General features: G+C 43.3%; 1 protein-coding gene across 1 annotated transcript; it reads left to right on the plus strand.

Moving 5' to 3' along the window:
- The first annotated feature begins 649 nt into the window (after positions 1 to 649).
- On the plus strand, positions 650 to 26,509 carry cabp4 (calcium binding protein 4). Its single transcript, XM_076985554.1, has 7 exons — positions 650 to 684; positions 1,084 to 1,249; positions 3,401 to 3,431; positions 21,200 to 21,343; positions 21,456 to 21,565; positions 25,612 to 25,759; positions 26,380 to 26,509. Exons 1-7 carry the CDS (start codon positions 650 to 652, stop codon positions 26,406 to 26,408), a joined length of 663 nt encoding a protein of 220 aa, XP_076841669.1. The 3' UTR covers positions 26,409 to 26,509.
- The last annotated feature ends 146 nt before the right edge of the window (positions 26,510 to 26,655 follow it).

A 26,655-nucleotide genomic window follows, 5' to 3' on the forward strand; every position in this document is an offset into this window, starting at 1 on the left:
TCCTGACAGTCTTCACAGGCCTGACTAGATGCCTCAAGGATGCAGGTTTGGAGCTGAAACAGAAGTGAAGGAGACCTAACACAGTGACAACTGTTCTTAGATGGTCTCTGCTACACGAACCTTGCTTTGAAAAATAAGATGTATCCATTACAGGTGATACCTGGATTTGATATCATCTGGTGCTACACTAAACACTTCATAAATATGTATACACCAAAAAATACATAGAACTAAACCCCTTACCTCCCAGGATGAGGGTCTCCTGCAGACCTGCCCGGGACTTTCTGCAGTTTTATTTACAATGATCTCCTTACTCTGCCAGTATATGATTATAGTTAGAGTTATTAGGACCTGGAATTGTTTTAAATGAGCAGTGACGTGTCTGATGTCTTTTATATCATTAGAGACTTATGATCTGTTTTATTACCAGTGCATCTGGTCCATGTGTTGTGTTGTGTCTGTGTTGTATTGTATCGTGTCGTGTCTGTGGAATTGTAGTGTTAAAATCTAACTCTTAGCTCCTTTTTGTTACCTTCTCTTCCTGTTACTCATTGTCATTTGTTTTGCTCTCTCCCCATCCCTCTCCCTCTCTCTCTCTCTCTCTCTCTCTCTCCACCTCTCTCGCTCCCATCCTTTGTCCTCTGTTAGCATGTCTCAGAGGAGTAAAGCACCCTCAAGCCAGAGGTAAGTGGTATTGGTGAGGACGATGACGTTGGTGAGGATGATATTGGTGAGGACGATGATATTGGTGAGAAGGATGATGTTGGTGAGGAGGATGATGTTGGTGAGGAGGATGATGTTGGTGAGGATGATGACGTTGGTGAGGATGACGACATTAGTGAGGATGATGACATTAGTGAGGATGATATTGGTGAGGATGACAATACATAATTAATACACCATCATAATACACTTTACTACATCAGGTACTACACCTCCACATACACCATCATAATACACTTTACTACCAAGCACATAGTGAATCTGGTGGGTGGTGTTAAATGCACCAATGACATGCTGTCGGTCTGTGTTGGTTACTGTTGGTGCCCCTGACACTGACCTCTGACTCCACTCTCTTCCTAGCACCTCTTCACGTCCGTCTACATCAGACGCCCCTCACCTGCGTTCCGCCCTGAGGAACAGCTCCAAGCACTCAAAGGATTCATCTCAGAAAGGCAAAGGGAGGCGGGGCTTCAGTCAAGCATCCATCGCTGCATATGCACCATACCTCAATGCCCTCTTTGGACAGGTGAGCAAAGACGTGCCTCGCCCACAACTGCCAGAGCAGCCAATGTCGATTTCAATGAGCTGGGGTGACACCAACCCTAGAGCTGGGGTGACACCAACCCTAGAGCTGGGGTGACACCAACCCTAGAGCTGGGGTGACACCAACCCTAGAGCTGGGGTGACACCAACCCTAGAGCTGGGGTGACACCAACCCTAGAGCTGGGGTGACACCAACCTTAGAGCTGGGGTGACACCAACCCTAGAGCTGGGGTGACACCAACCCTAGAGCTTGGGTGACACCAACCCTAGAGCTGGGGTGACACCAACCTTAAGAGCTGGGGTGACACCAACCCTAGAGCTGGGGTGACACCAACCTTAGAGCTGGGGTGACACCAAGCCTAGAGCTGGGGTGACACCAAGCCCAGAGATGGGGTGACACCAAGCCCAGAGATGGGGTGACACCAACCCCAGAGTTGGGGTGACACCAACCCCAGAGCTGGGGTGACACCAACCCCAGAGCTGGGGTGACACCAAGCCTAGAGCTGGGGTGACACCAAGCCTAGAGCTTGGGTGACACCAACCCTAGAGCTGGGGTGACACCAACCTTAGAGCTGGGGTGACACCAAGCCCAGAGATGGGGTGACACCAACCCCAGAGTTGGGGTGACACCAAGCCCAGAGATGGGGTGACACCAAGCCCAGAGCTGGGGTGACACCAAGCCTAGAGCTGGGGTGACACCAAGCCTAGAGCTTGGGTGACACCAACCCTAGAGCTGGGGTGACACCAACCTTAGAGCTTGGGTGACACCAACCCTAGAGCTGGGGTGACACCAACCTTAGAGCTGGGGTGACACCAAGCCTAGAGCTGGGGTGACACCAACCCTAGAGCTGGGGTGACACCAAGCCTAGAGCTGGGGTGACACCAACCTTAGAGCTGGGGTGACACCAAGCCTAGAGCTGGGGTGACACCAACCCCAGAGCTGGGGTGACACCAAGCCTAGAGCTGGGGTGACACCAAGCCCAGAGATGGGGTGACACCAAGCCTAGAGCTGGGGTGACACCAACCCTAGAGCTAACTTTTTTTCAAGTTGGATTAAAAGACCTAAATTTGATCACTTTGCAGAGATGTTTGAGCATGCTCAGTTTCGCTTTGTATGTGGGTGACGAGTAAATTTGTGTGTGTGTGTTAGCATTAGCACGGTCATTCTGCAAAACTGCACGTCTCGTCATGCCAGTAACCCAGTGAGAAACTCTGCATGTCATTACACAAACAGCCACCAGCAGCACCTGCTATTTCTGCTATACCTGCACACACACACACACACACAAACACTCACCTATGTGCACACACATACACACACACACACACATACCTACACACATACACTCACACACAAACGCACGCCTATGTGCACACACACACACACACACACACACACACACTCGCACGCACGCACACACACACACGCACTCACTCACCCCCACAAATGTGTCTGAGTGTGTGTGGACATCAACACTGCTATGGAAGCATATTTAATTTACACTCTAATTAAAGTGTGATTTTTTTTCACTGTGCTCAGTCTTGTGAAAGCATGTGCTGATGTATGTGTGTTTGTGTGTGTGTGTGTGTGTGTGAGTGAGTGTGTACATAGGCATGTCTTTGTGTGTATGTATATGCGCACATAGGCATGTGTGTGTGTGTATGTGTCTGTGTGTGTGCATGTTTGCACATAGGAATGTGTGTGTATGTGCACATAGGCGTGCATGTGTTTGTGTGTATGTGCACATAGGCGTGCGTGTGTGCGTGTGTGTTTGTGTATGTGTACATAGGCATGTGTGTGTGTACTAGAATGGTTCACCATTTCATCACATTAGTCACAGTTGGTTGTATGTGTGTATGTATTGACGTCAGGGAGGGTGAGACACATTATGGTGTAATCCTATTAGACAGCCCTCTCTCTCTCTCTCTCTCCCCCACCCCACTATCCCCCCCTTCTCTGTCTCTGTGCTGAGTTGTTCTGTTGAGTGTGGGATGAATAAATAGCTAATGTGAATGTGAATGGGGATGATGGTAAATATGGGTTACATCTCACAGGGACCTCAGCTACAAAGCTGTCATGATTTCCAGAGTTAGAAACGTTTTGTGTCATTTCTGTCTCTCTCTCTCTCTCTAGGACAGACAGCTGTTGCCAGAAGAACTAGACGGTAAGTACGATGGCACTGGTGAACAGTGAAATATCAGCAGAGTGAACTTCACACACTCTCATACATCCCCACCTGTGGAGGCTCATTCCACACTAGGTGGCGCTGCAGTGCGGTGTGTGGTCACACGCCCACATCAGGCATGAAAATGGGTCAGGGGTTAAAAAGGTGAGAAGACCGGGGGGCGGGGCATGTGACGTCATGGGGATACGGCGACGGGGCGTTGACATGTGACGTCATGGGTATACAATTTTTGTATTGTATACAAAATATATTTTTTTTAATATACAATTAAAAATGTACGATCTGGTAAATGTAGTGGTAAATGTACGATGTGGTAAATGTAGTGGTAAATGTACGATCTGGTAAATGTAGTGGTAAATGTTCGCTCTTCTGACTTGTCCGCGGTGTAGCACTAGGTCCTGCTTCTCGTCCCGCTTAGCAGTAAATGAATAACATGAATGAAGAACGTTCGTATGATTGAAACGCTATTTGGCCTCTATGAAGGTTCTGGGCGGAATCTGCTGGCCACTGTCATTGAAATAGCCAATTTCGGAAGTGCTCTGTTTGCTAATTAAGTCAATATGATAATTAAAATATAATCTCCCGACCCCCCCAAACAAAAAACTCATCGGATCTACACGATTCACGTAGGTCACCCTTTTCAACTTCAAAACGGCGAATTTCGCCGAAAGGTGACAGATTTTCATGCCTGCACATGGTGATGGGGAACCCCAACCCTGGTCATCCTGACCAATGGCTCCGTCTCACCCCCTCCACTTTCTCCACCAGGGATCATATGTGTCAAGGGACCATATAGGTGGTCCAGGTGTCATATGTGTTCAGGTGTCATGGGAAAGAACAGGTCTCCAACTGAAGCATTTTAATGATGTAATGCAAAATGCAACAACCAAAGAAGCCATGTAACATAACGATGACCCACAATGGCAACATAACGATGACCCACAACGGCAACATAACAAAGACCCACGACGGTAACATAACGAAGACTCACGACGGTAACATAACGAAGACCCACGACGGTAACATAATGAAGACCCACAACGCCAACATAACGATGACCCACAACGCCAACATAACGATGACCCACAACGGTAACATAACGATGACCCACAACAGTAACACAATAATGACCCATAACGGTAACATAACGATGGCCCACAACGGTAACACAACAATGACCCACAACGGTAACTTAACAATGACCCACAACGGTAACACAACAATGACCCACAACAGTAACACAACAATGACCCACAACGGTAACATAACAATGACCCACAACGGTAACATAACAATGACCCACAACAATAACAAAACAATGACCCACAACGGTAACTAGGGGTGGGTATCACCACTGATTTCCCATTTCGATTCGATTTCGATTCACAAGGTCCCGATTCAAGGTCCCATTTTCGATTCGATTCGATCCGATTCAATATCGATTCTTGTAGGGACATTTCAGTTACAATAAAAAGTGTAGTTTGAATGTGAAATGTTGTAATGATACAAAGAACACTCAAAACTTTATTAAAATGTATTAAGATATTACTGTTTATACTTATTTTATTATTTATAAATAAGTATTAAATTATTTATAGTTATTCTTTTTTTAATATCAATTAATGCACACTCTTCCACATAGCTCCTTTACCAGAAAAGGCATTGAAAGCGGTTTTGAACAGCCTTTTAAAGTGCAAATTAAGTTTTTTTTTTTTACATGTAACAAAAACATGTATGAACATAGTTCTGAATATTGTAAACATTAAGGTCCAAAAACTAAGATTTATTCATGACTGCTTTTTGACATCTTGGAGATTGTCAAATTTTTCTGCAAGAAAAGGAGCTGATCAACATGTTGAGGAGTGAGACAGCTCCTTTTTGCAGTAACAATATTGCTAGCTGTTGAGAAAACTTTACAGCTTTATACTTGACGCGTCGCAATCGGCGTGAACCCTCACCCGTGAACCCTGAAAACGACGTAATCGCGGTGGCTCCGCTCGTGCGCTGTCGCTTCACGAGCTCGTGCACCTCTCAAATTTTGTAACTTAGCGCGCGCCGCGCTTCAGCGCAATGAACAAAGTCATGTTTGCAGGGTTCATACACATTTAAAAGGTGGAATTCAAGCACTTCGGTTATTTTTTAGGCACGGGGAGAACTTGTAGATAGTTTAATCGCAAATGCCTTCTCTAGTGGAGTTTGTTTGGGTTCTGGCGTTTTTTGAATATCAGGTTGTGTCGCGTTAAATGATTTCTCAGATTTGTGGTGTAATGGTTTTTACCTGAGTATCAATGATCTAATTGTTTAACCGCTGCCACCACCTTTGATAAGCCAGGAAGGTCTGGCAAGGATGATTCAACAATAATTCAAAGGGACCTTAATACTATAAAAATACACAGCTTATTATAATACCACAGTAAAAAGTTCCATCACATCCCCGGTTACCCATTATCGGATGACCGCTAAGGATCTATTTGTATGGTGTGATTTTTGTTTCAATAGTTCCACAAAAGCAAAAGTAAATCCAAGAGCAGAAAGTATATGTTATGAATGCAAAACAGAAAAAAAATATATCAAAAGTATATTTTTTAAATATAATTGGTTATTTGAAACTTATTTTCGTTTGCATTTTGACAAGTTTTTGGTTCCATTGTTTTTGTTTTTTTGGATTTTCCCAGTAAGGTCTTTTGCTTCTGAAATCTCTCTTTGCTTCTGCTTCGTTTTTTGCTTCTGACTTTTGGAACACATTTCACGTGTGGGAGGGTCTTAGATGAAGGCGTTCCTCTGCAATCTCCATTGGTCACTGATTCCGGACTGACACAGAGCTCCATGCTGAGGTGAATTGACAACAACTATCTTCTGCGAGTACCGGAACTTGTTTTACCCGGCGGTGACGTATTTCCGTTTTGTTGTGAAAAGGGCCTATTGCAGGTCACCCCTAGCCTGATTTATACTCAGCGCGAGCCTGAACTTCTTTTCCCCTTGCGTATCATAGGCCCTTTTCACAACAAAACGGAAATACGTCACCGCCGGGTAAAACAAGTTCCGGTACTCGCAGAAGATGGTTGTTGTCAATTCACCTCAGCATGGAGCGTGTGTTTACTTCATCCCTGTCGTCGCTGCCGAGACTGAATTTTAAATACGTTTCCAGTATCGTTGGAGAACATTCAACAACGAACAGTTCCAAGTTAAATAGAGGCTACAAATTGTTTGTAGAATAATTTATTCACTTATACCAGGGTAAGCTAACACCAGCTAGCACTAGCTAGGTAACTAACTATTATTTAAGGTATAGCTGGTTCCATTAGTCAGCCTACGGAGTGGTAAAACAGTCTATATTATTATGATATATATTATATTACAAATGATACTGACAGCTTTAGTTAACAATATCTAGCTAGGTTAAGCTGGGCGTACACTGTGATTTTTGGCCCATTTTCAGCCGATTTTTCACTCGTGCGACTATTTTTGCGATCGGGCTGAGTTTCAGCTCAATCGCGTGTCGTGCATCGTATAGTTTACACAGGTAAACGAGGAGCGATTCACACCTCACGACCAACTCTCGATCAGAAATCGCAGCGTCGCAAGAACATCAAACATGTTTGAAATTCAAATCGCTCCTCGTGAGAGTATCGCACTGTTGAAGCAGCTCCACGAGCGGACTCTCCCTGCGATTTAGTCGTAATTTGAGCTGGAGCTGAGTACATGATTTAAAATATCGTACAGTGTACGCCCAGCTTTAGCAAGCCAAGGGACGTCAGCTATTGATTGTTTGGTTTACATCAGTATCAATAAAGTTCATGACACACACCAAGTTATTACGTGTTATTGTTTATTCAGTGTCCAATATAGTCGACAGCAAAGTGATGGTCAGAGCTGGATGCTACCGAGCAGAGCTGGATGCTAACTGATCACAACTAGTTTCAGAGCCGGTTTCAGTGGAACAGTTGCTGTCCGCATTTGAAAGAGCAAACTCTCGACTAGTAGATGTTCGTGGTGTACTGCCAGCCGAGAGCTTGCTCTTTTCTAGCTAGATGCTATCGGATCACGGCTAGAAGCTAGCGAACCGGGGCTAGAAGCTATCGGATCGGGGGTAGAAGCTATCGGATCACGGCTAGATGCTAGCGAACCGGGGCTAGAAGCTATCGGATCACGGCTAGATGCTAGCGAACCGGGGCTAGAAGCTATCGGATGACGGCTAGAAGCTAGCGAACCGGGGCTAGAAGCTAGCGAACCGGACTAGAAGCTATCGGATGACGGCTAGAAGCTAGCGAACCGGGGCTAGAAGCTATCGGATGACGGCTAGAAGCTAGCGAACCGGGGCTAGAAGCTAGCGAACCGGGGCTAGAAGCTATCGGACGACGGCTAGAAGCTAGCGAACCGGAGCTAAAAGCTAGCGAACCGGAGCTAAAAGCTAGCGAACCGAAGCTAAAAGCTAGCGAACCGAAGCTAGATGCTAGCGAACCGGGGCTAGATGCTAGCGAACCGGGGCTAGATGCTAGCGAACCGGGGCTAGATGCTATCGGACCGGGGCTAGAAGCTAGCGAACCGGGGCTAGATGCTAGCGGGTAACAGCTAGATGCTAGCGGACGTACGTGTACTCCCAGCCGAGAGCTTGATCTTTCAAACGCGGACAGCAACTGTTCCACTGAAACCGGCTGGGGACAGTAACAGTACTGGGAACAGTAACAGTAACAGGGAACAGCACCAACTTTTAGCCGCGAGCTTCCTGCTATGTAGTCTGCAGCAGTGAAATGCTGGCTACACACAAAGATGCTCCGTATCACAAAGTTTTCCCCTTCATCCCTCCTAATTGCACAAACCCATTTTCTTTTCTGCTCGTCGTCAGCCGGAAAACCATAGAAACTGAGATACGACTGTTTTTGCTTCGAGATCGAGCACCCTGGTGCACTGCAAAAGCTCTTGTTATTGGACTCTGCCATTGTTTAATGTGTAACGGAAGTACCCTGCAACGAGAGCTTCCGGAAGAAAAAATGCGGAAGTGTGAAAAGGGCCTATAGCGGAACGCGGGGATTCTGTTTCACAGTAGCATGTAAACTGAGTTTTACCATTAAAGTTTATACAAAGGTTTTAGTTAGTTGCTAAATGGTCTGTAGATATTGCAAATGTACACTGTATAATAACTACATTAAGCATGGCGGTTAATATTTAGCACACTTCCCCAGCGCAAGCTTTTTAAAATTTTAGTGAACTGGATGCAGGCATGAAAATCTGTCACCTTGCGGCGAAATTCGCCGTTTTGAAGTTTTCATATTTTTCGGTAAAACAAACTCTTATGAAAAATAGGTAGATAGTTAACGGTAAAATAAGAAACAAGATTTTTTTTTGTAGTTCTAAATGGTGAACCCTGGTATTTTTAAACTCATTTTAGCCGCTATTGTTATTTATTGGTTCATTAAGATGTAATGGTTTTGACTGAGCCATCTGGAATGGCGAAAGCGGCTTCTTGCATTTACAGATCTGGCTCCATACAAGACAGGTCAATATTTTTCAGCGCGATATTATCATGAGAGGAGACGACAGGGAAGAGCATGTTTAAAGCTAGCCTTTAAATTATTTTTTATTTAATCGCTGCTGTAGCTTCTGTCACTGTTTTGCTACATTCACAATAGTAGCGACTAGTTACTCGCTCCTCCAGTAACATTCGCTCGCGTCCCCGCAGGTCTAAAGTGAGAAGGAAACTAATCCGCACTCTGCGTTTCAATGGACTACTCTTCTTACTCCCACCCCTCCAAGCTTAAATCTTTTTTTTTTATCTCTGAGTCAGACAGTGTCTGAATGTCATGTCTGACATGTATTAAGTTTAGTATCGCTATGTTCAATGGTTCAATGAATATTGTTCACTTCTTAATAAAATTTGGACAGCACAAGATGCATCTGATGTGTGTTTGTGTTTGGCATCTGCAGAACACTGAAAAACAGTGTGAGTGAACAAAGCTGGTTGTATATAGGGTGGCCACTTTTCAGTATTGCTTTAATTTTGGTATTTTTTACTATTATGTATTTTACTATATTTGTAAATTTACTATATATCCTACACCTGTCCCCATACCAGATATTGCAAATACTCATATTTCTTCCACACATCAATGTTCTCTCCATCCAGTTCACTAAAATTTTAAAATACTTGCGCTGGTGAGCATGCTTAATGTAGTTATTATATACATTTGCAAAATCTACAGACCATTTAGCAATTAACTAAAACCTTTGTATAAACTTTAATGGTAAAACTCAGTTTACATGCTACTGTGAATCAGAACCCCCGTTCCGCCATGTTTGAAAACGCTGGGAAGCTGGTGGGGTGGGCGTGGCTTGGTCCCAGAGGCGGTCTCAGAGCTCTGTGTCAGTCCGGAATCAGTGACCAATGGAGATTGCAGAGGAATGCCTTCATCTAAGACTGGGAAAATCCAAAAAAACAAAAACAATGGAACCAAAAACTTGTCAAAATGCAAACGAAAATAAGTTTCAAATAACCAATTATATTAAAAAAAATATACTTTTGATATATTTTTTTCTGTTTTGAATTCATAACATATACTTTCTGCTCTTGGATTTACTTTTGCTTTTGTGGAACTATTGAAACAAAATTCACTCCATATATTTGGGCTAAGAATCTATGTAACACACACACACTTCAATGCATAATCCACACATCAACACTGCACGTCATTTTAATGACCACCACAAAGTAACCCCCACTTTACGATCAACCACCCCACTTAGACAACACCACACCCACTGAATATGGAGCACACTATCATATAATATGTATTGCCTAGCCCTAGCTCAGCCCTCCTACACAGCTATAAGACACCTGGGAGATGCATAGAATCATAGTTAACACTAGCAGTCACTCGGCATTTATAAAATAAAATTAGACACAGAGACTAAACATCCGGGGAATCCGCTATGAGAAACACACATTAAAACCTAACCCCAGGTTATCATCACAGGAGTATATCTCCATAAAAAGTCTAACCAAGGATCAACTGACCCGGCTTCGTTTGGGAAGTCCTCGTCCCGGGTGCAACCAGTTGTATCTCCCGGTTAAGCGCGTCTCTTCAAACGCCAGGCGGCACAATTAGTTCGCAACCCATCAGCCTCCGTCTTCTCTCTGTCGCGACACCCACAGCCGGTCCAATACCAGGAGTCCCCGTTCTCAGGAATCACTTCCTTTTAAAACCCAGACCCCGCCCCTTTTTCCTGAATTAAGGGTCCTTTACAGTGATATTCCCACAATATTTCACCTCCATGTTGCACAGTTTACACACGGCTGTGCTTTTATCCAACTCTTCCCTACCATCATGGTTTCTGAATCCAAAATGTAACCATACATCTGCATGGTTGCCAACTTTTCAAGATCGCTTGGAGTGAGATTTGAACCTGGAGGGGGCGGCGGTGTAAAATGGACACAAATTAAGTATTATATCGATCGATCGATCGCTCGCCGGTGGTTGGCGCCAGAGCGAACTATTAATTCATTAGATGTGGATCAGAGGTACATTTTTTTACACTTGCTGCAGCCATGCTTAACTGATCACCCCAGCCAAGTGGCGGTGCTCGAGAAAAAAAAGGATGATCTTAAAACGGTACGCATATGCGAGGAAAATTGGCTAATTCTAAAGATCGATCTCAGGTTTCATAAATCGATATCGAATCATTCAAATGAAGATCGATTTGAATCGAAAGATCTATTTTTTAAACACACCCCTAACGGTAACATAACAATGACCCCCAACGGTAACTTAACAATGACCCAAAATGGTTACTTAATGAAGACTCACAAAGGTTACTTAACGAAGACCCACAACGGTAATATAATGAAGACCCACAACGGTAACATAACAAAGACCCACAATGGTAACATAACAAAGACCCACAATGGTAACATAACGAAGACCCACAGAAGTAACATAACGAAGACCCACAACGGTAACATAACGAAGACCCGCATAACAATGTGTATATATATATATATATATATATATATATATATATATATATATATATATATATATATATATATATGAGACCTCTGACAGACCTTCACAGCAGACTACAAACTAACATAATGAAGACCCACAACGGTAACATAACGATGACCCGCATAACAATGTATATATATATATAGACCTCTGACAGACCTTCACAGCAGACTACAAACTAAACACATGTGTAGTTACACTGGTCTAATGGAATGATGGCTACGAGTCATACTGATGTCTTCGGAAATTTTATTTCTCTCTCTCTCTCTCTCTCTTCTTCAGACACCATGAAAACTACAAGAAATAAAGGTTTTGTTCAAGACATGTACTTCTCCGTCTCGTAAAGTCTAGCGGTAATGCTCGTTGCTAGTATTACTAGCACAACTGGATTACATAAAATAAAACTAACAGTATTGTATGACACCAAATACACAACAGATTCATAAAAAAGGGGTGCATTAATACATAAATTTGAACATAAGCATTTACCGTGTGCGCCTCCTAGACCACGTATAACTATGGTGTTTCTGGGGTGTATGTCTCTCGTGTTCTGCTACGCTGGTTATGACCCATAGTTCCATAGTGCCACCGCAAATATCAAGTTTTATTGGTCAACTGTTTGAAGGACGCACATTCCACACACCCTTTAACGACTATATGAACTGAAATTACAATAAATTAAATAAACATAAATTAAACATTTCAGTGGCAAAACTCTGACAGTTACACTCCCATCAAATTACTAAGATTTGGAAAAAACCTTTCCAAATGAATGAATCTAGTAATTTCCACAACTGTCTATAAACTGTCTTAAACTTCAAACTCTGTACAGATATCTCTAAATTTAGGAACACTTTTAGTTGTTCTCTACAAGTACAACTAATTTATGAATGGGCCGTTCGATGATGGATGTGTTCATTGCATGCTGACCTTTCTTTCCTAGCCTTTTAATGCCTACTTGTATTGTGGCCTTTCGCACCAGTCCATCTTCTTCCTTGCACACATTAAGCACTTGTCCGAGTCTCCACTCATTGCGTGACACCTCTTCTTCCTTTATAATGACAATGTCGCCAATCTTCACATTTCGTTTTAGAGTGTGCCAGCGTTGTCTGAGTGTGATATTTGCCAAATATTCCCTCCTCCATCTACTCCAGAATTGCTCAGTACTGGACTCTGCGCCATCATTTTCTGGTATATAGATCCTCCGCTATAAATTTTCCTGGCGAAGGTAGTAGGATGGAGCATTTCATAGTGAGTAAATGGTTTGGTGTGAGTGGTTCTAGGCCTTTAGGATTATTGATGATGTTGGAAGCAAGTGGTCGGCTATTTATAATTGACATGGCTTCATAGAAAAATGTTCTTAAAGAAGCATTATCTAATCTTCCTGCACTTTGTGAGAGGACACAGTTTAGGACGCTCCTAATTGTTCTGATCTGCCTCTCCCATGCGCCTCCCATGTGACTAGCATCGGGTACATTCATAATGAAGTCACATTGTTTTTCAGCAAGAAAGGTGGCCAATCTGTCTTGATCCATTTCTTTCAAAGTCTTTGCAAATTCATTTTTTGCCCCAACAAAATTGGACCCTCGATCCGATCTGATTTGTCTCACAGCTCCACGAATAGCTATAAAACAGCGTAATGCATTTATGAAGGCATCTGTAGTTAGATCCTCCAACATTTAAATGTGGACTGCTCTTGATGCTAAACAGGTGAACACGAGCCCATATCTCTTGCCCTCCTTACGACCTTGTTTAGAATGAAAGGGCCCAAAGCAATCCATCCCACAGTAGGAGAATGGTGGCGAAGGATTGACACGGTCTGCAGGAAGATCTGCCATCTTCTGCGTTTCAGTTGGCCTGCGAGCTCTCCTGCATGTAACACATTGTTTAATGTGATTCGCCACAACTTTGCTGCCACCTAAAACCCAGTAGCCATTCGCTCTCAGTTCATTAAGGGTTTGTCCTCTGCCTTGGTGTTGGGTTTTTCTATGGCAGTAGTCTAGGCGCGAGACCTCACCATCTCTGGGTAGGATTACTGGATGCTTTAAGTCGAGAGGTAAAGAAGCATTCTTCAAGCGTCCTTCCACCCTGAGAACACCATCTTGTATTAATAGGTCAAGCTGATACAACTGATGGCCCTTTGGCAGTTTGTCATGACTCAACATTCTCATTTCATCTTGGAAGGCATCCTTCTGTGCTAATTTTACCGGCCTTCCTTCGATCTTCGACATTAAGGGGTTCTGCTGTTTTGACTCTCTTTGCTAGTTTTTGTATACGAGCAATGACATTCAGTGCTGTATGCCATTTCGAGAACTGTTTGAGTCTATCCAGGAAACGATCTTCTGCTACCTTCGTTTGTAGCACTTGTGTTGTTTTGATTTCTGGATCACCCACTAGAAGCTGCGGAGCTAAATTTGGCATGACGATCTCCCTTTCCCACAAGAACTTGGGTCCTGTAAGCCAATTTGAGTTTATCAACTCTGCTACCTTGAGGCTCCTGGAAGCATGATCCATTGGATTTTGTTCAGTGCTGATATAGTACCACTAAGCTGGGTCGGTTATTTCTCCAATTCTTTGCACTCGGTTGGCAACAAAAACGTGAAATCTTCGAGCTTCATTGTTAATGTAGCCCAAGACTACCTGTGAATCTGTCCAAAAGTACTCATGATCAATTTTAAGCTCTAGTTCCTCCTTCAGCATTCTGCTGACTGCTGAGGAGACAACTGCGGCAGTTAACTCCAGCCTTGGTATAGTCATCACTTTTGTGGGAGCAACTCTTGCTTTACCCATGACTAGGGAGCAGTGTACTTTATGTTCACTTACAATGCGAATGTATGAACACTGACCATACCCATGGGTGCTTGCATCCGAAAAGTGATGGAGTTCAGTTCTCTGTATTTTCCCCATTTCTGGAATAAAACACCTCGGTATCTGGAGTTCCTGCAGATTCTCTAAGTCACTGAGCCAGCTCTCCCACTGTGGCTTTAGTTCTGTGGGCAGAGGTTCGTCCCATTCCACACCTCTTTGACACATCTCCTGTAGTAACTTTTTCCCCAGCAGGAGAAAGGGAGCTAAGAAGCCCAATGGGTCGAACACAGGTGCTACAGTTGAGAGGACTCCCCGTCTTGTTGCTGGTTTCTTGTCTAGGGTGACTTTAAACGAAAAGGTGTCACTGTCTGCACTCCACTTTACTCCCAACACATTCTGAGCTGGGAGTTCTTCATAACTAAAGTTTACATCCTGAATTCCACTAGCCCGTTCACTCTCAGGAATTGACTCCAATACTTCTCTGTTGTTAGAGATGAACTTGTGGAGGCGCAATTTCCCTCTTGCACACACACTTTGCGCGTCTTCCACTAGCCTGATGGCTGTATCCACAGACTCTACGCTGAGAAGACCATCATCAACATAAAAGTTCCTCCTGATGAAGTTGGCTGCTGTAGGGTACTCTTTTTCATTTTGGCTCGCTAGGTACTTCATTCCATAATTTGCGCAGCCAGGAGACGATGCTGCTCCAAAAAGATGAACCTTCATACGAAATTCCTTTGCACTTGTGTTTGTGTCACCTTTCTCCCACCACAGAAACCGTAGGTAATCTCTATCCTCTTGATTAACATGAAACCTGTGAAACATTTTCTCTACATCACAGATGACTGCTATTGGATATCTACAAAATCTGCAGAGCACTCCTGTCAGCCCATTTGTTAGATCAGGTCCAGTCAGTAAGTGATCATTCAAGGCAGTCCCACCATACTTGGCAGAGCAGTCGAACACAACTCTAATTTTGTCTGGTTTTTTAGGATGATAGACGCCTTGGTGAGGGATATACCAGACATTTCCTGATTTGGGTGAGCATTCAGCTCTCTCTGCTTCTCCATCCTTATGAACACCTTCCATAAACGTAAGGTAGTCATCCTTGAATTTGGGATTTTTCTCAAGTTTCTCTTTTAGGCGCTTTAGTCGCACCAGAGCCAAATGCTTGTTTTCTGGGAGTTGTGGGCGTATCTTAAAGGGAAGGGGCATTTCTAGGTGCCCATCTGCATTTTGATGCACTGTCTCGTTCAGTAATTGCATGAATTGTATGTCATCTTGTGATAGGCTCCTTTCTGTGGGATTTGTGTCTTTAAAGTCCGATTCGAGTGCTCGGATAACAGTGGCTGGTGTCATTGGTGGAATCTCTCTGACAGATACACGGTGGCATAGACCTGTCACTTCAGTTGACTTTGCGGCCTGTGTTGAGCTGCCGACAATGCTCCAACCCAGATCAGTTTTGACTGCATATGGCTCATAGTCACCTCCCATGATGACTTGGCGTGGAGCCAGTGCTCTGGAACAGTCATAACCAATCAGTCCGACCTCACAATCCATCAGCTCAGGAAGTTCCTGGGCTATTCTACTCAGATGTTTCCATCTTTCTGCAGTTTTGGGAGTAGGAATGTGAGAACGTTCAAGTGGGATAAGATCTCTTGTGTAGGCAGGTGGCAAGTTAATGAAACATTGTGAGTAAAACCCTCTAACTAAGTCCGCTAACTCTTTCGCTTTGAACAATGGAATCTCTTCCCATCATAGTGGTTAGCTTTAATTTAACTGGCTTTAGATCTGCCCCCATCTTCTCACACACCTCTTTGTCTATGAAGGTATTGCTACTCTGGGTGTCTAGTAGGGCGTACACCAAGATCTCCTTTTCGGGAAAGGGATTTGTGGATATCCATACAGGCACCACCATGGATGTGCTCCCACCATCACGTCTGTCCAGGCTGCAGGAGAGGAAAGATGTGTTCTCTGGCACTTGCCTGGTTGAAGGTGTGGAGGAATGGTCTTAGTGCAGTGGGGTCGGATGATGTTTCTTACACATGCTACAAATAGCCTTATTCTTGCATTCTTTTGAAATGTGTCCTTTCCTAAGACAACCAAAGCACAGGTTATTATCAAGGATAAAGCTTCTCTTGTCTTTAACAGACTTTTCGGCAAGCTTCTGGCATTTGTGAATAGAATGGTTTTCTCCACAGCATATGCATGCTTTCATAGTTACATTTGGATTTTCTGAAGCTTTCACATTTGTGCTGAATGCATTAGCCTTTGGACGCTTTGTGTCTCTACACGGTTTTTCATCAGTGCGCTTCAGTGCATGAAAAGATGTTACAGGATTGCATGCAATTTCAGCTTCTTGTGCCATGAACTCAGCAAACTCTTGGAAACTTGGATAGTCCTCTGTATGATGCAAGCTCTTGGTGACATAGCGGTTCCAGCGAGAGATCACCCAGTCAGGAATTTTTTGGAGCATCCTCTGTTCTCCTCAGTCATTTAACACCTGAAGTCCTTTTATATGAGGCATAGCATTGCTGCACGCAGTTAGGAAGTCACTAAATTGTCTGAGTTTAACTGGCTCTCGTGGACCAATCTTTGGCCAGTTGTTTAGTTTTTCCCTAAATGCACGCTGAATTACAAATGGGTGGCCATAGTGAGTGTTCAGTGCCTCCCATGCTTGGTTGTAGGCAGCATCATCCTTTCTGTAGAAGCTTCCTTCTAACACCGACCGTGCCTCACCTCCAATGTATTTTAGTAGAACAACCTGTCGGCTGGATTGGCGCATCGCCGTTCTATCAGTGCCTTGAAGCTTGTGCTCCACTCTAAAAACTTAAGGGGATCGCCATAGAAGACAGTAGGCTCAGGTGCAGGAAGTCTGCTAAAAACTAATGTGTCATGCAGGACTTGTGCTAATGATGCTTCATCTTTATTTAGGTTTGTTTGTTCAAGATAATCATTCCTGCATGTTTGCTCCCCTTTGATCTCCCTAAAGGATATTTGGGAACAATTACCTATCTCACTATGCACTGTTCTATTTTCATCACCAACCTCGTCCGAGTCGGTTTCGGAGTATGCCTTAAGCTTAGCAGCTAGAACTTGAAGATCTCTCTGATTTTCTAGTCTTTTAAGTTCTTGCCTTTGTGTTGCTATGGCCTCTTCCATCTTAATTTCAGCCTGTTTTGCAGCAATCTGCGTGACACACTCTGCTCGTTTTGCTACGATGCTTTGCCTTTCTGAAGACTGAGAATAGTGACTAACATCAGTACGCCTGGAGATGGTAGTCCCAAATATTGATTGGGCATACTCTCTATTGAGCACCATGTGAAGCCTTGCATTTTCTGCTTTAGCATCAAACTCCTTTTGCTCCACTTCACTCATTCGTATTTTCATTAGCCTCATCAAATCTGCTGTCACGGCTATGCAGGAATCCATCTTTCTTCTAACCTCAAGTGGAGGTGCCAGCTTAGTTCGTATATTTTCATACGACTCCTTTAATTTTGTCTCTAGCTCTTCAATCTCATCCATCATAACACTCAAGTCATGGTCTGAGCACTCATCTTTAAGTTTCAGTCCCACCAGGATTTCACGGGCCTTTTTTGTGATTGTGGCGGGCTAAAATGTTTGATGTTGCGGGTGTTTTTCAAAAAATTGCGATGGAAGTTGCGGTGTGTTTTTGCTTTTTTGTGAGTACATTACAATAGGGAGTAAATGTTGTATGGTTTCCTCTATTTCAGGGGTACTCAACTGGCGGACCGCGGTCCGGATCCGGACCCGAACGCAGTCCTGTCCGGACCCAATCTCATTCCTGATTAACTGGATACGGACTAAAACAAAACCGTAGCATTTATTTCAGGGCTATTGAAAAAACACTCCGTCACGAGTGTTACGTTTGCCACCCCCGCTCAACAACAAGCCTGCCTGGTTGACGCTTCGCGAGCGGCGCGAGGGTCCGCACGGCGAAAATGACGTAATCGCTGTGGCTCCGCGTGTGCGCGAGTGCCTCGCGCGCTGTCGGTTCGCGAGGTCGTGCACCTCTCGAATTTTGTAACTTCGCGCCGCGCTTCAGCGCAATGAACAAAGTCACGTTTTCAGGGTTCATACACCTTTATAAGGTGGAATTCAAGCACTTGTACGCCACTTTCAAGGTTCATTTCAATATTTCCCAGCATGTTAAACATAATTAAGTTAAAAAAAACGCCCAATCTTCACGTCTTCACGTTCTCTCATGTTTCGTCCTGGAATTACAAGAGGCTCGTAGGCCTATTTGTTAACCTAATACAAGAGAACTATTCAGTCAGACAGATATTTGTTGTGAAACCAAGTAGTTACAATTTCAAGCATTTTAAAGTACTTTAACCTAAATTCCAGCACTTTTCAAACCTGAAACATATAGCAACATTAAAATTGGTCAGGTAAATGTTCATTTTCCTGTTTTGAGGGGTGTTTCTACCACATATCGTTTCGGACAAAACGCCTATCGTTTAGGACAAAACGCTCGCGAAAGTATAAACGCCTCCACCGTTCGCGCACCGTTTGAATGCCTTTGAACTCTTAAAGCGTAAACCGTTTGAACATTCAAATAATCACACATTCATAAGACAGTAATAACAATTAGCAATAACAATCTACTCATAAAAGAAATAGTCTCTCACAAAATCGGTAGGTTTTCATAGCCTTTGTTAATGACTCAAACTTGCAAAGTACAGTCAAACCTGGCGACGTGTGCAGGTCCGCGTTGTTCTGCCTGAAGAAGTACTGTATTGAAACTGGCACTGCACACTGAAACCAATGGCGAAGACTTCACGGAGCAATAGGCTATGCTGGCGTACGATGCTTTCCTCTGGCGCAATTTCAGAAGCTCTCCTCCTGGCCTTTCTCCTTGAATGGGCAAGCCCTCTCACTGATGTTGATTCCCGCGCTGCTCCGCCGACCGCGCTGTCCTCTTGATTGAGGCGGCGCTCTCTCCTTCGCGGGCACGAGCTCTGTACTCTGGTCGTACTGGCGGTACGTTTTCTAGGGGTGGGCGATACTCGGAATTTTGGTATCGATACGATACCGATATGATACTGGTCAGTATCGCCGATACCGATACTTCCAAACCGTTGGGGGGGGGGGGGGGGGGGGCAATACTTTTTACTTGAAATTATAATCCATTAATATAATAATTTATATTAAATTATATATATTTTTGCTGATGCTGGTCCAGCGTGTCGCGTGCCAGTGATTATGCCTCGTGCCAATGGTGGCACGCGTGCCATAGGTTGCCGACCCCTGCTGTAGATGGTCAACCAGTTTCAGCTGTGGAAAATTCAATTAAAACAATTAATTGTGAATACACCACAATTAAGCCAACTACAGGAAAGTCTGATGTATGGAAGTCATATTCCATTGTAATTAACGGAGAGGGAAATCGGCTTGTTGTGATTGATATCAGAAAGTGTTGGTGTACGTCACCTGACGGCATGTGTTTGGACTGTGGTAAGAAATGGGACAGCGCGATCCATCGCTATGCGGGTGGGAGCGGGATTAAAACAAGCAGGAGTGGGCGGGAGCGGGATTTAAAAAGCAGTCCCACACAGACCTCTAAACTGCAGCATAAGAATCGATATTTTCGCCGTGGTATCGATCCGATATCGATCCTCACCTTTGTATCGATACTATCGATATAAATATCGATCCGCCCACCCCTAACGTTTTCATTGTAGTTACACTGGTCTAATGGAATGACGGCTACGAGTCATACTGATGTCTTCGGAAATTTTATTTCTCTCTCTCTCTCTCTCTCTCTCTCTCTCTCTCCTTCAGACACCGTAAATGCTTATGTTCAAATTTATGTATTAATGCACCCCTTTTTTATGAATCTGTTGTGTATTTGGTGTCATACAATACTGTTAAAGTTTTATTTTATGTAATCCTGTTGTGGTAGTAATACTAGCAACGAGCATTACCGCTAGACATTACGAGACGGAGAAGTACATGTCTTGAACAAAACCTTTATTTCTTGTAGTTTTCACGGTGTGCGCCTCCTAGACCACGTATAACTATGGTGTTTCTGGGGTGTATGTCTCTCGTGTTCTGCTACGCTAGTTATGACCAATAGTTCCATAGTGCCACCGCAAATATCAAGTTTTATTGGTCAACTGTTTGAAGGATGCACATTCCACACACCCTTTAACGACTATATGAACTGAAATTACAATAAAGTAAATAAACAAACATTTCAGTGGCAAAACTCTGACAGTTACAACATGGTAGTAGTGTTTTCCATTTGTCACATCAATGTGTAGTCACATATATGAAAGGATAATCATCTGATATTTGTGTGTAGCGTTTACATGCAATAATATGGTTTTGGCAAGAGTTTTGGTTGAAATTTACTTTTTCCAGAAGTGTGAGATGTTTTGCATGTTGTGTGTGTGGCATTGGCTTCTGTGTGTTAGGTTTCGACAAAAAAAGAAATAGTTTCACCAATTGGGTCTCAGCGTCTAAAAAATTGTACTGAGGGAGCAGGGAACCAAACATGAGACAAGATGCACCCGAATTTAGTATGATGGAGTTATGATGGAGTTATAGGCCTATTTAGGTTTTTTGTAGTTTTTTGTTATCCATGTGTCCATGTATTTACATTATATACAGCATGTCTTGCTATAGTGTTCATGCAAAACAGCAGATTACACACTGAACACAAACATTTCCATTTATCACATCAGTGTATAGTTGTCTTATGGGAAAGGCTGTTCGTCTGATATTTGTGTGTGGAGTTTGAATGCAATAATATGGTTTTGGCAGTTGGACATTTTTGATTTTTGCTTTTTCTAAAAGTGTGAGATGTTTTGCCTGTTGTGTGTGTAACATTGGCTGCTGTGTGTTAAGTTTTGACAAAAGGAAATCATATTGTTACCATTGTGGGTCTTTGTTACCTTCTGTCCTCTGCAGAGCTGCAACAGGCTTTTAAGGAGTTCGACTATGACCAGGATGGATACCTGCACTATAAGGATGTAGCTGACTGCATGCGTACCATGGGATACATGCCCACGGAGATGGAGCTGATCGAAATTATTCAACAGATCAAAATGAAATGTGAGCCAGCACTCGTCTGTGTGTGTTTACACATCTGTTTCAGATACTGATGGTTCTTTTTCCACATGTTCAAACTATATAATTTTTGGTATCCTTTTGTATGTGTGCACAGGGGGAGGTCATGTAGATTTTGATGATTTCTGTGAGCTCATGGGTCCCAGGATGGTTCTGGAGACAGCGGACATGGTGGGCCTCCCAGAACTGCACTCTGCTTTCAAACAGGTCGGTGGAGTGTGCGAGTCTGCACGATCTAGCATGGAGTGTGTAACTACACACTACATAATGAGCTTACATCACTGCCCACTTTACAGGATGATTTGGGAGAAGCACATTTTTAAGAAGCCTTAGCACTAAAAACTGTGATTCTGAGTCCATAAATGACCATTATTAGTGTAGGGGTTTCACCTACTAATCCTTTAAAGTAGATATAATTTGTTTTACCTTAATTATTAATCAGTCTCATTAATTTAGAATCAGTCTCATATTCTAATTATACCAGAACCACAAGTTTAGTTATCAACTAATGGTAATTAATGGTTTGGTATCTGAAGGATTTAACTATGAATTCTTTGGAGGTTTTGGCAACAACCACTTTTGAATGACATCAACACAGACAATTTGGTGAAAATAAATGATACATTTATTTAAAACCAACTATTCTAAAACAAACAGCGTCAACAAGGATCAGTATATTTACAGTGAAGACTCAGCATCTATTGTGTGTGTGTGTGTGTGTGTGTGTGTGTGTGTGTGTGTGTGTGTAAAAAGGGGAGGAGTAATGTGTGCACGCGCTTGTGAGGAGGCGGGGGTTGTATTCTCAGTTCTCCTATGGAGATCAAAGCAACTAAAATGGCGCCTACTTTAAACAGTAGAGCAGCGCGACTGTATGCAGAAGCGCCCCCTAGTGGGCCCGGCTTCGAAGTTGGCGACAAAAGTGCACCCCGCAGGGGGGGGGGGTCTCCCAACATATCCGTTTAAAAAACATATTTATGATGTGAGATGTCTTAATGTTTTGTCACCTAAAAATCGTATACTAATAAGGCTTTCATTTAAGACCTTAACATCGTATATCGGTTGTGGTTAAATACCTTAAAAAGCTTGCTCACCTCAGTGCAAAATTTTGCGTAATCCACTTCCTGGATGAGCCGCTCTGACAAATCTGCCCCCTAAGCGTCACCGAAGCGTTTTGAAAGCTGATTTGTCTTCTTATTACAAAGCTGCAGCGTTTCTGCTTTGATTTGAGTGGTTTTTATTGGTCTGAAGGGGGGTAGTGACTTTGAATGACAGGTTTTACAACCTCTCCCCGGCGAGGTGCGAAGGGGAGGGGGAGGTGGGCTCACCAATCAGCCTACTGAGAAAATCTGGTGCCTTAGAAGTGATTGAAAGCTGTTCTAACCAATAGATTACTTCCTTCTGAAGCTAACCAGCCCTCGTTTGCCATGATTGGTCAATTATATTTTTAAATTGAGCCCTCGGAAAGTCGCGGTTCATTTCTAATGTGGGTCCGCTAGCATAGCAACGTAAGCTAACCTTGGAATATATGAGTACTCGGTATCGTGTCGGATGCTACCGTAGTGATGGGCAAATGAAGCCTCTTGAAGCAATGAAGCTTTCCAACCCTTTGCTTTGCAAAAAGGTTCATTACTCGAGGCTTCATTCATCACTCACTAGTGACATCTGCTGGTGAAACTGTAACAGCCTCGTCATTCAGTTGGATCATACTTTCAAAAATGTGTAAATGCAATATTGTCACAAAGTTTCCATCAAACTCATGTTTAGTAACAGGAGAATCATTTAAATCATACTTAATTGTCATGTTTTAATTATTAAAATGATTTGTAGCCAATCTAATCCTTGACCATTAGTGGTTGTGTTGGGTTTTCTTGTATGTCATGAACATATTTGACAATGAAGATATGTTGTACTTTACTATGTTGGGAATTGAGTGATTGTTGAGTGACTGAATATTTGGAGTTAGAAACTGATTTTTTTTTAAAACAGAATGTGTTTAAAATAATTGCTTCTTGGGGCTTCTAGATCTGGTTTGGCAGTCATGACCTGGTGGTTAGGGAAGGGAAGTGGTTAGGGAACTGAGCTTGTAATCGGAGGGTTGTGGGTTCGATCCCCAGGCCTGAGGCCATGACTGAGGTGCCCCTTAACCCTCAATTGTTCACTTATATAAAAATGAGATAAAATGTAAGTCGCTCTGGATAAGGGCGTCTGCCAAATGTAAAATGTTTTTAACATTACAAATAAGGTTTGCCTCTTCCAATGGTTTTTAGTCTGTTTTTGATGTGTGAATCTGATGTACATCCTGATCAAACAAAAATAATTTAGAACGTTCCAGATTTTAAATTTAACCACCTACTACAACACGAAGCAACAGGGTTCATAGCGCTTTTATTTAGAAAAACGATACGCAAAATGAAGCAATGACGTGGCCGATGTAATGCGAGGCCTCGTTTGTTGCTGATCACGTGATTTTGCTCAATATGACACAAGCTCCGAAGCGGGGCTTCATCGGACACGCCCCTTTTTACTCTGTACACGCTTCGAAGCCTAGCTTCAGATGTCCCATCACTATGCTACCGGAGTTGGCGACGTAAGCTTAGCTTAGCCTGTCAGACTATATTGGACATAAATATCATAACGTACCGTTCATATTTGGACATGGAATTTATTCATTGGATTTTTCTGGTCTTTCTGTAATATGTGCTTCGTTGTTGTTTGAAATAGCTCCTCGGTTTCGTGTATGGAATTTGTTAGCATGTTAGCTTGGTTGGCTATGGGTGTGTACCGGGTGTGTCGCATACTTAGCATATTTGGACATTGGAATGTTGAACTTGACATACCTTGGGACAAAGTGGAATAACTTTGCAATGCTTGCATGGATTTGCTCCATTTTTTCTTTGTTATTAGAAAAGACCATAGCGAAATATATTGCAAATTTATAGACCGATTGGAATAACTGAATATACATAATGGTCAATTTCAAGTTCAAGTTTTTTGGCCATGTTTTTCTGTAATATAAGCTCTCAAATAAAACCACAATTATGGAAATATAAGCCTAGAGATGAGTCAATATTTTGGCCTGTCTTCAGTTTGAGCCCTGAATGATCATTTTCCTATATGTACAACTTGAGATATCTAGTGTTGAAGTGTACTAGTACCATTCGCTCAGAAATGCAGCCATTGGGCTGTCAAGCATTAAAGGGGGCCATGCGCAGTATAGGGTTAATGAGCTCAGCTGATTTATTCCAACGTGGTCAGAACAAAGAGTAATGGCGCTGGCTTAATAACTAAAAATTAATGTGGTGTGTCTGAGAACGGGGAAGACTACAAGTTGTCAATTGGATAAAGAAAAGATGGTTGCATGCACAGCAAAGAGAACTTTGTATATACAAATCTTGATGAAGACTATCTAAACAAAGTTGAACACAAAACACTGAGAAGGTTTTAGTTAAACTCAGGTAAGTCTACAGTTCAAGTAACTATGCCCTTTTATAAACTATGCCCAGCGGTAAGAGTCTCACGTGTTGAGGATTTTTGGTAGTGTCGTAGTCCTCCCCGAATTAGGAGGGAATTTCCACCACAGGTTCCTCGATAAAAGCGACGTCGTCTAGGTGTGCTGGGAATCGTCCTTCTGAATATGGAGTCCAGGAATGTGAGTCTCGTTCATGGTTTAACAGGGAATTGATCGCCTTTGTTTCAGTCCGTGTGGCCGTGTCAGCAAGCTTGATTGAAGCAAATCGGTGAATCTGTTGCTGCGGTAACGTTGATCAGTTGGTTGGTGTAACTCGGGCTCGTTAATGAAGAAGAATGTACGTAATGAAGAAATGGCGGAGCCTCTCTGTAATAGGTCTAACCTCGGTGTCAGTCAAACCAGAGAGAGAGAGATTGATGGCTGATCAGGGTATTTAAGTACCTGGAAACCACGTACTTTAGACACACCCTTACTTCCGTCAGAGCAAGCTTGTTCAATGTGTTGCCAGTGGTACTGCTACCTGCTGGTTTAGCATGGTACCTACATTAGTCTTGGGATCACTTGAGTTGTGAAAGTCAACAGAAAGTTCCACCCACATTTCCCAGACGGCCCATCTGTCTGAAACATCCATGCAGTAAGTTCTGCATTAACCAGCTAGTGGAACATTTAAACATGACAAAGACTCAAATAGTGTAACCCAAAACGCTAGAGGTTTTAGGAGACGCAAAGCAATTCCGTTCATTTTCATCATCATTCCTCTTCCGTTTCTGTCGCTCACACTCAGTTTGACTCTGATGGCGACGGACGGATCAGCTCCGAGGAGCTGAAGGAGTCGATGAACACCCTGCTGGGGGAGAAGCTGAGGAAGGGGGAGTTGGAGGAGATCCTCTCCGACATCGACCTCAACGGGGACGGGAGCGTGGACTTCAACGGTGAGCTGTGATGGTGTGTCCATGTGTGATGTAGGGAGGTGACCTGGGGATCAGGTGGAACACGGTGGTTTTAGGATAGAGAGCTAGTTTCACTGGGGGTGATCCGCCCTAAATGTGATGACAGCACAGAGGGACAGAGCCGCTTTGAGGACAGTACCACCTTGCAGAATGGCCCCTGAAGGACAGCTGTCTGTAGACAGTCCTGTCTGTGGACTGTCCTGTCGGTGGGCTGAAGCACCATGCCCAATCTCCTGTAGCACATTACATAATCCCAAAATTCATCCCAAAAATATTTACATTAACAGCAACAATATTTTATTTATATTGCTGAAGTTAAGAAATACAGATATTAAACTCAAAAGTTAAAAGACCCATATAACAATACCATGTTTTAAGAGAATATAGAGGACACCCCCCTCACTGAGTGAAACACCAGACGGAGTCAGTCAGCCTAGGCCTGCACAAGTAGAACAGCACCCCTGACTGACATAACACACTAATGGGTTGTGATCAGCTTTGTTAATTGGCATTTCCTGGTAAAGTTCTGGACTAATAAGCCCTCCACAAGGGGATGAGCTTGATCCACTGGGTCATTACGTGTGTTTTCTGTTTCCTTTCAGAGTTTGTCCTGATGCTGGCAGCTCGGTGACTGGGTCCTGAATCTTGGCATGGTCATTTATGAAATTCCATTGTATGGTATACCATACATTGTATGGTATATAGACGATATAGACATTTATGTGTAGATAAATGAACAAAATAAACTTTCTATGGCCAGTAGTGGACAGGAATGTTGTTTGGTTGCGGTTATACAAATGAAGCTACTCCATACTGAACCAGTTGGTTGCATAACCGTGCTGCTCTGGTGCCATCTGCTGGAAGACTTCAATATCACA

This window comes from Brachyhypopomus gauderio, unplaced genomic scaffold (genome assembly GCF_052324685.1).
Source record: "Brachyhypopomus gauderio isolate BG-103 unplaced genomic scaffold, BGAUD_0.2 sc40, whole genome shotgun sequence".
Lineage (NCBI taxonomy): Eukaryota > Metazoa > Chordata > Actinopteri > Gymnotiformes > Hypopomidae > Brachyhypopomus > Brachyhypopomus gauderio.

Excerpts from the sequence above, each read along its gene's own strand:
- cabp4 (XM_076985554.1), top strand. The coding sequence starts at position 650 with ATGTCTCAGAGGAGTAAAGCACCCTCAAGCCAGAG. Across the intron at positions 1,250-3,400 it reads TCAATGCCCTCTTTGGACAG|GACAGACAGCTGTTGCCAGA; the intron begins GTGAGCAAAGAC and ends CTCTCTCTCTAG. Across the intron at positions 21,344-21,455 it reads TCAACAGATCAAAATGAAAT|GGGGAGGTCATGTAGATTTT; the intron begins GTGAGCCAGCAC and ends ATGTGTGCACAG.